The sequence below is a fragment of the Ovis aries genome, chromosome 21, assembly GCF_016772045.2.
Source record: "Ovis aries strain OAR_USU_Benz2616 breed Rambouillet chromosome 21, ARS-UI_Ramb_v3.0, whole genome shotgun sequence".
Classification (NCBI taxonomy): domain Eukaryota; kingdom Metazoa; phylum Chordata; class Mammalia; order Artiodactyla; family Bovidae; genus Ovis; species Ovis aries.
In genome coordinates, this window is record NC_056074.1 from 317,137 (window position 1) to 333,334 (window position 16,198).

Below are 16,198 nucleotides of genomic sequence, written 5' to 3' on the forward strand. Positions count from 1 at the left end.
TTAGAAAGATGGTAATGATGACCCTATATTTGAGACAGCAAAAGAGACACAGATATAAAGAACAGAGTTTTGGACTCTGTGGGAGAAGGTAAGGGTGGGATGATTTGAGAGAATAGCGTTGAAACATGTATATTATCATGTGTGAAACAGATCACTAGTCCAAGTTTGATGCATGAAAGCAGGGCACTCAAAGCCGGTGCACTAGGACAACTCTGAGGGATGGGATAAGGAGGGTGGTGGAGGGGGTTCAGGATGGGAGACATATGTACACCCGTGGCTGATTCATGTATCAGCCACGGCAAAAAGCACTACAATATTGTAAAGAAATTAGCCTCCAATTATAGTAAATAAATTAATTTTAAAAAGAAAACAAACAAAAAAGAAAGTTAAGAAGTTCTGTTCATTAAAAGATACCTTAAAAGAATGAAAGAGCAAGTCACATATTCATGACATACATAACTGATGAAAGGATTCATATTCAAAATAAAGTACTCTTTCAACTAAGTGACAAAAAAAAAGAAAGAAAGAAAATCCCATAGGAAAATAGTAAAGGTATTGGTATGGGATCAGTATTTAGAAAAAAAAAATACTTAATTTAATAAATTTCATTACAGGGAAACCCTAGATTACAATGACAATGATATAGCACTATGGACCTAACAAACAGGCAAAAATTTCTAAAGTTGGTAGTATTCAGTGTTGTTGGGAATGTACAGCAACTGGAATTTTCGTACACTGCTGTTAGGAATATAATTGGTACAACCACTTTGGAAAACCAGAGTTACCTACTAAATTTGAAATGTAGGTATGTATATTTTCACTCTTAGATATGTTTCTTAGAGAAACATATGCAACTGGAGCAGAAAACATGTACAAGAATGTTCACAGCAGTATTTCTCAGGAGTCAAAACACAGCAGACCACTCAAATACCTATCAAGAATGTAACAGAAAAGTAAATGATAGTATATTCATATACAGCTAGGTTCAGAAAATGTTTCCTGTGAAGAGTCTGAGTATAAATATTTTAGGCTTTGCAGGTTTCTGTCTCAAAATCTTAGTTTTTCACCCAACTTCATATATATATAAAGCATTCTTAACTCATGGGCTATATAAAAACATGTCCAGTGGACCATAGGTTGCCAGTCCCTGATATAGAGGAAAACTGTGCGTGCATTCCAAATCACTTCAGTTTGACTCTTTGAGACCCTATGGCCTGTAGCCCGCCAGGATCTCCTGTCCATGGGATTCTCCAGGCAAGAATACTGGAGTGTGTTGCTATGCCCTCCTCCCTGGATCTTCCCAAGCAAGGGATTGAACCTGAGTCTCTAATGTCTCCTGCACTGGCAGGCAAGTTCTTTACCACTAGCGCCACGTGGGAAGCCCAAGATGAAAACCACACAGCATCGAAAATGGTCTACAGGTGGGAATGGCTATCCACTCCAGTTCTTCCCTGGAAAATTCCATGGACAGAGGAGCTTGGTAGACTGCAGTCAAAAAGTCGGACATGTCTGAGCAACTAAACCACACACATAAGTTTTGCAGCAGAAATCAGTGAAGGAGGAAATAGAAAACTGTAAAATAGATGAATCCAGAAGTTAGTTAGTTCCTTGAAAATGATCAACAAAATTGAGAAAACTTTATATAGACTGCCAAGAAAGAGAGAGGGCCCCAGTTACCAAAACCAGGAATGAAAAATGGGGTGTCACTCTTACTTACAGAAATTAAAAAGACTATAAAGGGACCGTTACAAATAATTTTATGCCAAAGTATTAGAAAACTTAGATAAAACTGACAAATTTCTGGAGAGAAACAAACTACTAAAACTGACTTAAGAATAAATAAAATTGAAATAGACCTAATACACAAAGAAACTGTTTCACAATGAAGACTCTCCCCTCAAAGAAAACCCAGGCTCAGATGGTTTCACTTATAAATTCTATGAAATACTGAGAAGAAATGATGCCAGTCCATTACAGAATCTTTCAGGGAATAGAGAAAGGAATAGTCCCAAATTCATCCTGTGAAGCAAACAGTACCTTGATACCAAAACCAGATTAAAAATATCATAAGAAAGGAAAACTATAGACCAGTACTCCTCATAAGTGTACACCAAAAAATTCTAACAAAATACTAGCAAACAGACCCCAGCAACATATAAAGAGAATTACACACCATGTCCAAATGGAATTTATCCTATGACTGCAAAGCTGGTTTAACATTCAAAAATAAACTAAGGTAATACAACATATTAATAAAATAAAGGACAAAACTACACTCTCATCTCAATAGAGGCAGAAAACAAACAAAATCTAGTACTTATCAAGTTAAAAACTTTCAACAGTCTAGGAGTAGATGGGAATTTCCTTAACCTGATAAAGTATATCTAAGAAAAATCCATGGCTAGCCTCTTGCTTAATGGGAGGGAGACAACATGCTTTCTTCTTCATGAGAACAAGGCAAGAATGTCTGCTCTCACCACTATTATTAAATATTGTCCTGAAGGTTCTAGCCAGTGCAATAAGGCAAAAGAAAAAATTAAAGATTTACCAATTGGTAAGGAATAAGTAAAACTCTGTTTATTCATAGTGGCATGATTCAGTATTTAGAAAATTCCAAGGAACCCTTTAAGCATCTATTAAAAAACAAGTTTAACAAGATAATAGGATTCAAGATAAAAATATAAAAACCAATTGTATTTATTCACACTAGCAACAAACAAAAATGAAATTAAGAAAACTATTCTATATATAATAGTATCATGAAGAATAAAATACTTCTGAATAAATTGAACAAAAGAAAGCAAATCGTGTGCACTAAAATCTAAGACATTGTTTAGAGACATTTATGATCTAGATTTTATGCTCAGATTGGAAGAGTCAATATTTTCAAGATGGTAATTCCTCTTTCAATGCAGACAACAGTTTTTCCCCAATTGATCAATAAACTCAATGCAATCCTCATCAAAATCAATTAACGTTTTTGGTAAAAATTAACAAGCTGACCTGATATCTATTGATATGAAAATGCAAAGAACCTAGAAAAGCTTAAAAGTCTTTTTAAAAGAAGCAAAGTTGGAGATCTTATACTTACCAATTTCAAAACTTACTATACATTTATAGTAATCAAGATAACACAGCGTTGGTGAAAGGATAAGCAGATAGAATCAGTAGAATGGTATTGAGAACCCTAAACTAAACCTTTATGGTTATAGTCATTGATTTTCTACTATAGCCTATGATTCATCTTTTTCCCAATACCTAGAGTCAGTCTCTGATATCTGGTGGGCACCCAGTGGAAGGTTCTTGAAGGTAAAGAAATTTTTGTGCTCACTTGCAGCTATTCAGAACTAACCAAATCTGTGACCAAGAGCTTTGCTGCATTTCAGGTAGAGGAAAATGGCCAAGAACAAAGGGCACTCCGCATCTCGTATCCATCATCCATGGTGCCTCCTCTGGCTACTTAGACAGACCTGGTAGTGGCAACTGCCAAGCTAGTCTGGCTGCCTTAGGACATTCACCACAATCTAGAAGCTTCCCTTTATGATAAAGTGAACTGCATCCAAGGTAATGTAACTGTTCCTGGCATATTCCTCAGAATCAGGGTGTAGCAGGTTTAGTACCATTTAACCCGTTCCATCTGATCACAAGTAAGAATGCAATGAGGGATGAGAAAAATACTCCTGAAGATTGAGAAATGTTTCCCATTTCAAAAGTCCAAGCGTGCTGCTTATAATTTTTTTTTTAACCTTAGGGAGAACTCAGGGAACTGCACTATTGAAACTCTTGAAGTGCAAACAAGAACACAGAGCAGCTTCAGAAAGGAAGCACCACAGACAGTAGCTTTAAGCAGGGAAGTTGAGGCCCACAGGCACTGTGACACTCTCTCCACAGCCGAGGCTGTTACTGGTGACAGAATATGGGAATCCATCCGGCACGCTGGTCTTTATCCAATGTAAGACCTGGTCATGACTGATTGACAAGGAAGGTTAGTGTGCCTCGGGGCTGTGCCAGAGCATGTGCCAAGGGACCTCAGCACCTCCCTCTGTAGCAACATAGAGGAAGAAAGGAGGAAGGGAGGAAATAAGGGAAAGAAAAAGGAAGAGGAAGAGAAGGTAGGGACAGAGGCAGGTGGGGTGCGGAGGAGGCAGGGAAAAGTTAAAAGAACATGTGTTACCACTGTGCCTTTAGATTCCTGCTCACCATAGCTGACAATTGCCTTATTTAAGGAGAGACAAGACACCTACAAGATTGATATTTACCTTCTGAGTCTTTGTTGTAGAAAACGCCATGTGGATGCAAGGAGTAAGGGCGGGACGCGAAGTTCTTTAAATGGATGACAATCACATCACCCACTTCAGCCTTCAAGATGGGACCCAAGAATCCAAGCCAGGGAGGCTTGGGGATCTCTTTGGAATAGGTCTCATCTGTGTAGTGTCTGTAAACAGCCTTTTTGTAGAGACTTCCTATCCTGTTGGGCCCTCTTTCCAGATATAAGGTTGCAAGCCTGAAAGTAAGAAGGAAAATATTTTATAATTGAAGCTAAAAGAGAAATCCTAATAGCTTACCTTAATAGTCCATCAAGTGTTTACAAGTATGATTTCCCTTCTGGTGTTCACCATAACACTTCAACCTCTGTGGAGTTGGTAAGATTATTCTCAATTTATTTTTTTTTTAATTTTAAAATCTTTAATTCTTACATGCATTCCCAAACATGAACCCCCTCCCACCTCCCTCCCCATAACATCTTTCTGGGTCATCCCCATGCACCAGCCCCAAGCATGCTGCATCCTGCGTCAGACATAGACTGGCGATTCAATTCACATGATAGTATACATGTTAGAATGTCATTCTCCCAAATCATCCCACCCTCTCCCTCTCCCTCTGAGTCCAAAAGTCCGTTATACACATCTGTGTCTCTTTCCCTGTCTTGCATACAGGGTCGTCATTGCCATCTTCCTAAATTCCATATATATGTGTTAGTATACTGTATTGGTGTTTTTCTTTCTGGCTTACTTCACTCTGTATAATCGGCTCCAGTTTCATCCATCTCATCAGAACTGATTCAAATGAATTCTTTTAACGGCTGAGTAATACTCCATTGTGTATATGTACCACAGCTTTCTTATCCATTCATCTGCTGATGGACATCTAGGTTGTTTCCATGTCCTGGCTATTATAAACAGTGCTGCGATGAACATTGGGGTACATGTGTCTCTTTCAATTCTGGTTTCCTCGGTGTATGCCCAGAAGTGGGATTGCTGGGTCATAAGGTAGTTCTATTTGCAATTTTTAAGGAATCTCCACACTGTTTTCCATAGTGGCTGTACTAGTTTGCATTCCCACCAACAGTGTAGGAGGGTTCCCTTTCTCCACACCCTCGCCAGCATTTATTGCTTGCAGATTTTTGGATCACAGCCATTCTGACTGGTGTGAAGTGGTACCTCATTGTGGTTTTGATTTGCATTTCTCTAATAATGAGTGATGTTGAGCATCTTTTCATGTGTTTGTTAACCATCCGTATGTCTTCTTTGGAGAAATGTCTATTTAGTTCTTTGGCCCATTTTTTGATTGGGTCGTTTATTTTCTGGAGTTGAGCTGCAGAAGTTGCTTGTATATTTTTGAGATTAGTTGTTTGTCAGTTGCTTCATTTGCTATTATTTTCTCCCATTCAGAAGGCTGTCTTTCACCTTGCTTATATTTTCCTTTGTTGTGCAGAAGCTTTTAATTTTAATTAGATCCCATTTGTTTATTTTTGCTTTTATTTCCAGAATTCTGGGAGGTGGATCATAGAGGATCCTGCTGTGATTTATGTCTGAGAGTGTTTTGCCTATGTTCTCCTCTAGGAGTTTTATGGTTTCTGATCTTACATTTAGATCTTTAATCCATTTTGAGTTTATTTTTGTGTGCGGTGTTAGAAAGTGATCTAGTTTCATTCTTTTACAAGTGGTTGACCAATTTCCCAGCACCACTTGTTAAAGAGATTGTCTTTACTCCATTGTATATTCTTGCCTCCTTTGTCAAAGATAAGGTGTCCATATGTGTGTGGATTTATCTCTGGGCTTTCTATTTTGTTCCATTGATCTATATGTCTGTCTTTGTGCCAGTACCATACTGTCTTGATGACTGTGGCTTTGTAGTAGAGCCTGAAGTCAGGCAAGTTGATTCCTCCAGTTCCATTCTTCTTTCTCAAGATTGCTTTGGCTATTCGAGGTTTTTGTATTTCCATACAAATCTTGAAATTATTTGTTCTAGTTCTGTGAAAATGTGGCTGGTAGCTTGATAGGGATTGCATTGAATTTGTAAATTGCTTTGGGTAGTATACTCATTTTCACTATATTGATTCTTCCAATCCATGAACATGGTATATTTCTCCATCTATTAGTGTCCTCTTTGATTTCTTTCATCAGTGTTTTATAGTTTTCTATATATAGGTCTTTAGTTTCTTTAGGTAGATATATTCCTAAGTATTTTATTCTTTTCGTTGCAATGGTGAATGGAATTGTTTCCTTAATTTCTTTTCTTCTCATTATTCGTGTATAGGAATGCAAGGGATTTCTGTGTGTTGATTTTATATCCTGCAACTTTACTATATTCATTGATGATCTCTAGTAATTTTCTGGTGGAGTCTTTAGGGTTTTCCATGTAGAGGATCATGTCATCTGCAAACAGTGAGAGTTTTACTTCTTCTTTTCCAATTTGGATTCCTTTTATTTCTTTTTCTGCTCTGATTGCTGTGGCCAAAACTTCCAGAACTATGTTGAATAGTGGCGGTGAAAGTGGACACCCTTGTCTTGTTCCTGACTTTAGGGAAATGCTTTCAATTTTTCACCATTGAGGATAATGTTTGCTGTGGGTTTGTCATAGATAGCTTTTATTATGTTGAGGTATGTTCCTTCTATTCCTGCTTTCTGGAGAGTTTTTATCATAAATGGATGTTGAATTTTGTCAAAGGCCTTCTCTGCATCTATTGAGATAATCATATCGTTTTTATTTTCAATTTGTTAATGTGGTGAATTACATTGATTGATTTGCGGATATTGAAGAATCCTTGCATCCCTGGGATAAAGCCCACTTGGTCATGGTGTATGATCTTTTAATGTGTTGTTGGATTCTGATTGCTAGAATTTTGTTGAGGATTTTGCATCTATGTTCATCAGAGATATTGGCCTGTAGTTTTCTTTTTTGTGACATCTTTGTCAGGTTTTGGTATTAGGGTGATGGTGGCCTCATAGAATGAGTTTGGAAGTTTACCTTCCTCTGCAATTTCTGGAAGAGTTTGAGTAGGATAGGTGTTAGCTCTTCTCGAAATTTTTGGTAGAATTCAGCTGTGAAGCCATCTGGACCTGGGCTTTTGTTTGCTGGAAGATTTCTGATTACAGTATCAATTTCCGTGCTTGTGATGGGTCTGTTAAGATTTTCGATTTCTTCCTGGTTCAGTTTTGGAAAATTGTACTTTTCTAAGAATTTGTCCATTTCTTCCACGTTGTCCATTTTATTGGCATACAACTGCTGATAGTAGTCTCTTATGATCCTTTGTATTTCTGTGTTGTCTGTTGTGATCTCTCCATTTTCATTTCTAATTTTATTGATTTGATTTTTCTCTTTGCTTCTTGATGAGTCTGGCTAATGGTTTGTCAATTTTATTTATCCTTTCAAAGAACCAGCTTTTGGCTTTGTTGATTTTTGCTATGGTCTCTTTTGTTTCTTTTGCATTTATTTCTGCCCTAATTTTTAAGATTTCTTTCCTTCTACTGACTCTGGGGTTCTCCAACTCTTCCTTTTCTAGTTGCTTTAGTTGTAGAGTTAGGTTATTTATTTGACTTTTTCTTGTTTCTTGAGGTATGCCTGTATTGCTATGAACTTTCCTCTTAGCACTGCTTTTATAGTGTCCCACAGGTTTTGGGTTGTTGTGTTTTCATTTTCATTAGTTTCTATGCATATTTTGATTTCTTTTTGATTTCTTCTGTGATTTGTTGGTTATTCAGAAGTGTGTTGTTCAACCTCCATATGTTGGAATTTTTAATAGTTTTTCTCCTGTAATTGAGATCTAATCTTAATGCATTATGGTCAGAAAAGATGCTTGGAATGATTTCGATTTTTTTGAATTTATCAAGTTTAGATTTATGGCCCAGGATGTGATCTATCCTGGAGAAGGTTCCATGAGCACTTGAAAAAAAGGTGAAATTCGTTGTTTTGGGGTGAAATGTCCTATAGATATCAATTAGGTCTAACTGATCTAATGTATCATTTAAAGTTTGCGTTTCTTTGTTAATTTTCTGTTTAGTTGATCTGTCCATAGGTGTGAGTGGGGTATTAAAGTCTCCCACTATTATTGTGTTATTGTTGATTTCCCTTTCATACTTGTTAGCATTTGTCTTACATATTGTGGTGCTCCTATATTGGGTGCATATATTCTCAATTTATTAGAGAGGAAATGGAGGCCAAGAGTTTAAGTGACAAGCTGAAAGGCACAAATAGTATTCACAACAAAACTAAAACAGAACCAAGATATTTGCTGTCCATTTGCCCCTTTTCATTCAATACAATCCCATTCACTTTTTCATTTAACACTTCCTATGCACTTACTGCATTCTAAGTAAAAGTTTACGATTCAATATTGAAAAAATTAAGTAACTCCACAGAGCAATTTATGATTAAGTGCCAACCGACTGGTTGATGCAGTGGATATAGGCTCCATTTTTCTAGGGATATATTTATTCACAGAAGGGAAAGATTGCTGTGGATCAAAGAGGTCAGAAACACCTCATGAAAAATGCAGAGATTAAGGAGAAGTAAGATTGGGTAACAAAATGGAAAAGTTGAGGATACTAAGCAGGGGTGGAGCTTGAGCAACAAGGAAGAAGAAGTATGGGTGATATGGGGGAGAGTGGTTTATAAGCTCAGGGGTGAATCAGAGAAGGCAATGGCAACCCACTCCAGTACTCTTGCCTGGAAAATCCCATGGACAGAGGAGCCTGGTAGGCTGCAGTTCATGGGGTCGGGAAGAGTCAGACATGACTGAGCAACTTCACTTTCACTTTTCACTTTCATCCATTGGAGGAGGAAATGGCAACCCACTCCAGTCTTCTTGCCTAGAGAATCACAGGGATGGGGGAGCCTGGTGGGCTGCTGTCTATAGGGTCGCACAGAGTTGGACACGACTGAAGCAACTTAGCAACAGCAGCAGCAGGGGTGGATGGTAAGGAGTGAGAAGTATGGCTTTATGAAAAATCTGGGGGAAGACTGGTAATGAACTTTATCATATAGTTATCATAGGTTGAAGAATTTAGAATTTATCCTGGAAGCTCTGAAGACTCGCTGAGGTTTTTCATAAAATAGATGACATGATAATTAGTATTTAAGGATGGTGCAATAAGTATCATTGCAGTGGTGTGCAAGTTTTAAAGGAGTCAGGCAAAGAGAATAGCAAAGATGGGGGGCAGGGAGGCTGTTTGGAGACCAGGAGGGTATGGTGCAATAGAAAAGAGATGGATGTGAAAAAAATAAGATTCTAGGATGTGAAGTGACCAGATGCCCTCCCGGAACCCCAGGGTAAAAGGGAGACTCAGTCCCAGAGTCTGGGAGCCTGAGACAATAGCAGTGCTAGTGACCCTGCTTTGGAGGTGGCCATACCATCTTCTCCTGGGGGTGGAACCCCCTTCCTCACTCTCAATCTATGTGCTTAGTGTGGGACTCCAATCCCAGACATACTAGCTTCTGCTTGAACAAAAGCTCCTGGGTACAGCCATCCCAGTGTCTAATCAGGTGATGAGAGGCAAGTCCCACTGTCGCACACAACTCCTGCCTGTGTGCATGCATTCCCTCTCAGTCACTCAACAAACTGTATCTTAAGCCCTGGGGATACAGAGAAAAAGGGCAAAGACTTGAAGGAGCTCTCATTCTAGAAGGAAGAGTTATTGAAACCAAGCAGGACTCTGTGGGGCCTTCCCAGTGACAGATCCCTGGTGTCCCCTGCCTCTTGTTTGTAGAAAGTTTTAGTCTCCCCAAGATCCAAAGAGCAAGTATTCCCCAAGATCCAAAGAGCAACTTTAACCAGAGAAGTGAGAAAATGCAGAAACAAAGACAAGACAAAATAATGGTTTAGCTGTAAAACAAAGTCAAAGACATTTAGTTCCTCCTCAAGAGCTACAGGCAATATTCTGCATCATATCCTTCAGTTGTTTTGCAGATACTAAAACCTGATATGAAGAGCCTATTCACTGGAAAAGACCCTAATGCTGGGAAAGATTGAAGACAGGAGAAGGGGACAACAGAGGATGAGATGGTTGGATGGCATCATCGACTCAATGGACATGAGTCTGAGCAAACTCTGGGAGATAATGAAGGACAGGGATGCCTGGCGTGCTGCAATTCACGGGGTCGCAAGAAGTTGTACACACCTGAACCATTGAGCAACAACAGCAGCAAATAGGCCCAGGCCTGCATAGCCTAGTTTTCACAAGAATCCTGCGGGATTAGTTTTAGAGACTCTCAAGTCTCTTTAATACCTGATAACTCTCAATACCTGATCAAGTTCTTCACCCCTTACCTTTAATGTCTTATGTCCTTGGCCAGCCTTCGGACAGAATCCTGCTAAGTCAGTTTACCAAGACCCCTATTTTTGATGTCTCCTTTTAATAATTTTCCATCCACTGAGGTTTCTATCCGCAGATCTCCCCTTTCTGCTCCTTGGCTGTGAATCCCCATTTGTTACTATCTTCGGAGTTGAGCCTGATCTCTCCCCACTTTGGGATAATCTTGACATCTGCTGCAATAGTCTTGAATAAAGTCTTCCTTACCATTTGAAAAATAAAATAAAATAAAATAAAACCTGCACCAAGAGGAAGAAGTTAACTACGTGCTGACCACCAGCATGTCAACCCCAGACAAGTAGGAAACAGAAGGTTGACGGTGTTGACTCCCAAACACCACCTTTACCTCACCACCAATCAGTCAGAAGGATGTACATGAACTGATCACATACCCCTTGATCTCACTTTAAAAAATCCTCCCTGAAAATCACTGGGGCATTTGGGTCTTTTGAGCATGAGCTGCCTGTTATCTTTGCTTGGCCCCATGTCGAGTGCCTTGCAACAAATGCTGTACTCTCCTTTACCACAGCCTGGTATTCGTAGATATGCTTTGCTACGCATTGGGTAAGTGGATCCATGTTTGCTTCAGTAACATTATGAGAACACAGGCATCTAATCTGGGACATAAAATGTATCAGTGAGCTTTCCTAGATGAAGTTGTGCCTAAATATGGTCTCAAAGAGCTGAGACAAGTTACCCAAACAAAGAAGATGGAAAGAGCTGGTATGGCAGACATTTTGCCAACTTAGCACCCACCACACATTCTTTGGTCTAAGAGCAAGCCTCCCCCATTCTCATTCTATATGCATGGGTGGGGCTCCGCATCCACCTCCTGCAATGGAGAAAGTGACTCAACCTAACTGATCAGCACACCAAGCCCCCACACCATTGGTGGAGCACTCTGTCACTGGTGGAGGGATGGCTCATGGTCCAGGCCTGGACAATTCCAACCAACCAAGCCACCCTGGACCACAGTGGTTAGTTCAGGGACAGCCATAGCATGGCTGGTTGGTTAAATCCGAGGAAATCTAGGAACTTGTGAAGGGTAGCATTCTGTGTACTCAGAACTGGGAACGTGAGTCTAGAGCTTCTGGCAACCATATGGCCAGCCCAAGGAGAGAATCTGCTGGGACTTGTACGTTCCTCTCATCTCTTAAATTTTGCTGTTTGCTTCTTCTCTCTATTCAACTCCTACTTCCTTTCATCATGATATAACTCTTCACTTTTCTCTTTCTCATTTACTGTATCTTCTATTTTCTTTTATTCACGTCCAACTCATCATGGCCCCATGGACTGTAGCCCACCATGCTCCTTTGTCCATGGGATTTTCCAGGCTAGAACACTGGAGTGGGTAGCCATTTCCTCCTCCAGGGGATCTTCCCAACCCAGGGATCGAACCTGAGTCTCCTACATCGGAAGGCGGGTTCTTTACCACTAGCACCACCCGGGAAGCCCAGGATATAATTATATCTATAATTAACAGTTACTGAAGATTCTTGAGCAGGGAAATCTGACCATATATCTTTGTTTCAGGAAGACAGTTTTCCCATATCTAACTTCTCTTCATCTGATTTCGCCCACCTGCTTCTGCTCACTTGAGCAAAATTCCTGAGCTTTCACCTCTGAATACCGTGCCTGCCTGGCTGACAGAGACTATTTACCTTCATGCTTGATTTGCAGGATTTTATTCCTTGGTATCTGACCACAGCTTGGCTGAAACCCCCCCTCCCAGTGGCCTGAATGCAGCATCTGCTTGCTTTGTCGGATCTGGTTCTTTCTTTAGCCAACTGGAGAAGATTCACTATCCCTCTTTACTTCTACATCATCTTTCCCCAACTCTCCTCCTCTCTTCTTCCCTCTTTCTGGGTCCTATTCAAGCGGATAACTCTTTTTTTTTTTTTTTGCTGCACACTGTGAGACTTTCAGGATCTTAGTTCTCCAAACAGGGATTGGGCCCAGGCCAAAACAGTAAAGGGGCCAAGTCCTAAATACTGGACTATCAGAAATCTCCCTAGAATTTCTTGGTAGATGGATCCATAGCAGGTCTGATAGTCTCTGTATTAGCTAATGGATTTCTGTTAACCTTATTAAGATTAGCACTTCATTAAACACTACTTTTCCAGTAGTCATGTATGGATGTGAGAGCTGGATGATAAAGAAAGCTGAAAACTGAAGAATTGATGCTTTTGAACTGTGGTGTTGGAGAAGACTCTTGAGAGTCCCTTGGACTGCAAGGAGATCCAACCAGTCTTTCCTAAAGGAAATCAGTCCTGAATATTCATTGGAAGAACTGATGCTGAAGCTGAAACTCCAATACTTTGGCCACCTGATGCAAAGAGCTGACTCATTTGAAAAGACCCTAATACTGGGAAAGATTGAAGGCAGGAGGAGAAGGGGATGACAGAGGATGAGACGGTTGGATGACATCACCGACTCAATGGACATGAGTTTGAGTAAACCCCAGGAGTTGGTGATGGACAGGGAGGCCTGAGGCCTGGCGTGCTGCAGTCCATGGGGTCGCAAAGAGTCAGACACAACTGAGCGATTGCACTGAACTGAATTGAAAAACTATAGTCCAAAAGGTTAAATAACAGGTATTTTCAAGGCTTCATGTTCATTTCCTTGAAGAGATCAACAAATGATCAGATAAAAGTCACTCAAATACAAGCTCCCAAGCAGTCCCCTTGAAAAGATCCCAGCAATCTCTAGTGTGAATAGTAGTTTTGCCCACCCCACAGACTTTTCAGGATGATGGAACCAGAGATCTACCTGCTCCACACTTCAGTACTCAGCCTTTTGTTCAAATAAGAGTTGAACAAATGTTTTAGCAAATATCAGTTGAAAGAGCCCCATATTGTTTATCTGCACGGAGCACCAGATTACTAGCCTGCCCATGCACCCGCATGTGCCAACCTGCCCTGCCCTTGTTGTAGAGTCAGTATGGGGGGAGGTTCCTATGACAAAGGAGAAAGCCATGGGTTCAGGCCCCCCAAAGAAGAGCCAGAGGTGAGCCCGACCTGACAAAAGCCAGCACTCCAGAAATCATAGGGCCAATCCTCCCAGAGGAAGCAAAGCTCTCTGTCACCCAGATGCCAGCTTCAGCTTCCAATCCAGATAATGGAACCAATGAGACAGGAATCCTGACAAAAGGACTGGAGAATTATAACAGTGATTTTTGTATCAAAAGCCTTGACATATCGATATTTCTTCAGCTGCTGATTGAATAAATAATAATAATAACTGGGTAAATATAATAATAAACTGGGTAAATAAATTATGGCACAGTCATACCATTTCGGAGAAGGCAATGGCAACCCACTCCAGTACTCTTGCCTGGAAAATCCCATGGATGGAGGAGCCTTGTAGGCTGCAGTCCAACATGACTGAGCAATTTCACTTTCACTTTTAACTTTTATGCATTGGAGAAGGAAATAGCAAACCACTCCAGTGTTCTTGCCTGGAGAATCCCAGAGACTGTGGAGCCTGGTAGACTGCTGTCTATGGGGTCACACAGAGTCAAACACAACTGAAGCCACTTAGCAGCAGCAGCAGCATACCACTTGGTTTCCCAGGTGGCTCAGTGGTAAAGAATCAGCCTGCAATGCAGGAGACACAGGTTCAATCCCTGGGCCAGGAAGACTCCCTGGAAGAAGAAACTGCAACCCACTCCAGTATTCTTGCCTGGGAAATCCCATGGACAGAGAAGCCTAGCAGGCTGCAGTCCAAGGGGTCATAAAGAGTCGGATATGATTTAGCAACTGAGTATACACACCCACATACCATTTAGCCATACAAAAGAATTAGATGTTTCTACAGGTAGCAGGATGGTGTTATTATCAAATACTAAATGGTAAAAGCAAATTTCAGCGTGTAAAATGTGTAAAGTATGCCATTTGTGTATATTTAAAACAGTATATATACACACATATGCAAAGAAAACATTTGAAAAGTGGCCAGGGAAACCATAAAGTGTAGCTTCTGGGACTTGGGACTAAGGCCACAGACAGGAGCAAGAAGGGAAGAGTTTACTTTTTAAAATTTAATTCTATGTATTTCTCTTAATTTCTCCATGCTGTTTTTAAAAATTAAGATGGAATATTACTAAACTATGAAAATGAATGAAATCGAGCTGTTTGCAGAGATGTGGATGGACCTAGAGACTGTCATACAGAGTGAAGCAAATCAGAAAGAGAAACAGAAATATTGTATATTAACACACTTACGTGGAATCTAAAAAAATTGTACAGATGAACCTATTTGCAAAACAGAAATACAGATGCAGAAGTAGAGAGCAAACATATGCACATCAAGGAGGGAACAGAATGGTGTGATGAATTGGGAAATTGGGATTTACATTATTATGTATAAAATAGGTAACTAATGAGAACTTACTCTATAGAACAGGGAACTCTACTCAATCCTCTATGGTGACCTAAAGGGAAGAAAATCTAAAAAGGGGGATATATGTATACATATAGCTGATTTATTTTGCTGTACAGCAGAAACTAACACAGCATTGTAAAGCTACTATACTCCAACAAAAAAATTTAAAGAGTTTACTTTTACTCACCCTCTTCCTTACTGTGGGAATGTTTTACTCTGTACCACTGTACTTACTTTCATAATAAAAACAAGCCCACATTTTCTTTAGACAAGAGAGTGCAGCCTGTTAGGCTACTGAAGGGTCAAACTTTCCTCCTGTGTGACTTCTGCCTCTGAAAACCCAGCTGGCACCACGAAGTGTGCTGTGAGGATTAGCTCTCCTTCCCCGCAGGGAAGACTTGGCATCCTGATCCAGGAGCACAGCACCTGCTCAGCCTCTGGACTGACAAGTCTAAGTCCACTCTCTCAGCCTCAGGACTGAAGTCTTGGGAACACTTCGATCTGTGCGCACTATGTCTTCCTCCTCCATTGAGCCTACCTGTGTCTGCCCAGCTACAAGCATTCACCTCTGCTGGTCCATAGGGCCGAAGCCTACATTTCCCTGTGCAAGGGAATGGGATCAAAAGTCTGGATGCCTGACAGTGGGGCTCTATTATAGAGGCTCATGTGTTTCCCAGTCTCACTTGCAACTTGGATGGTAATGTGACATACTTCTAGCCAAAAAGATGTGAACACATATCACTCCTTGGTGCATCTCTGAACTCAGCTGGTAGAGACCCTTTCTGTCCTTTGACTTCCCATTATCCATGCCTAAAATGAAGACATGATCACTGGATCTTTGGCAGCCTTCCTGAGAGACTGAAGAAGAAGGTCACACCCTAGGGATGGTCAAGTGGAAAGTTAAAAGAACCTGGAACCCTAAAGATTGCCAACCTCTTGATCTCTTGGGGCTTCTATTAACTAGAAACTGAGTATAAATCCTAACTGGGGAGGCTGCTCAGAAGGAGAAGGAGGAGGAAGGGTAGAGGAGAACTGAGTCATCCTCACTAACTGGTCCTGGAGGAGGTGGAGTTGCCTGGCTTTATACTGGTTATCAAGTAAGCCAAAACCTGAGCAAGGGTTAGATTCAGAATTTCTGGTATCCGCTCTAAGCTCAGCTTGATGGGTAAAAAGTTATAATGAAGTTATTCATAGGAGCTTGCAGGCTCTGCAGGGAGAGACAC

General features: G+C 40.4%; 1 protein-coding gene across 1 annotated transcript in view; it reads right to left on the bottom strand.

The window, feature by feature from the left end:
• HEPHL1 (hephaestin like 1) overlaps positions 1-16,198 on the bottom strand; it is a 92,354-nt gene that overhangs the window by 60,032 nt on the left and 16,124 nt on the right. Inside the window, exon 2 of the mRNA XM_004019379.5 lies at positions 4,260-4,504. Coding sequence (XP_004019428.2) covers positions 4,260-4,504 — 245 coding nt within the window. The remainder of the gene's footprint in view (positions 1-4,259; positions 4,505-16,198) is intronic.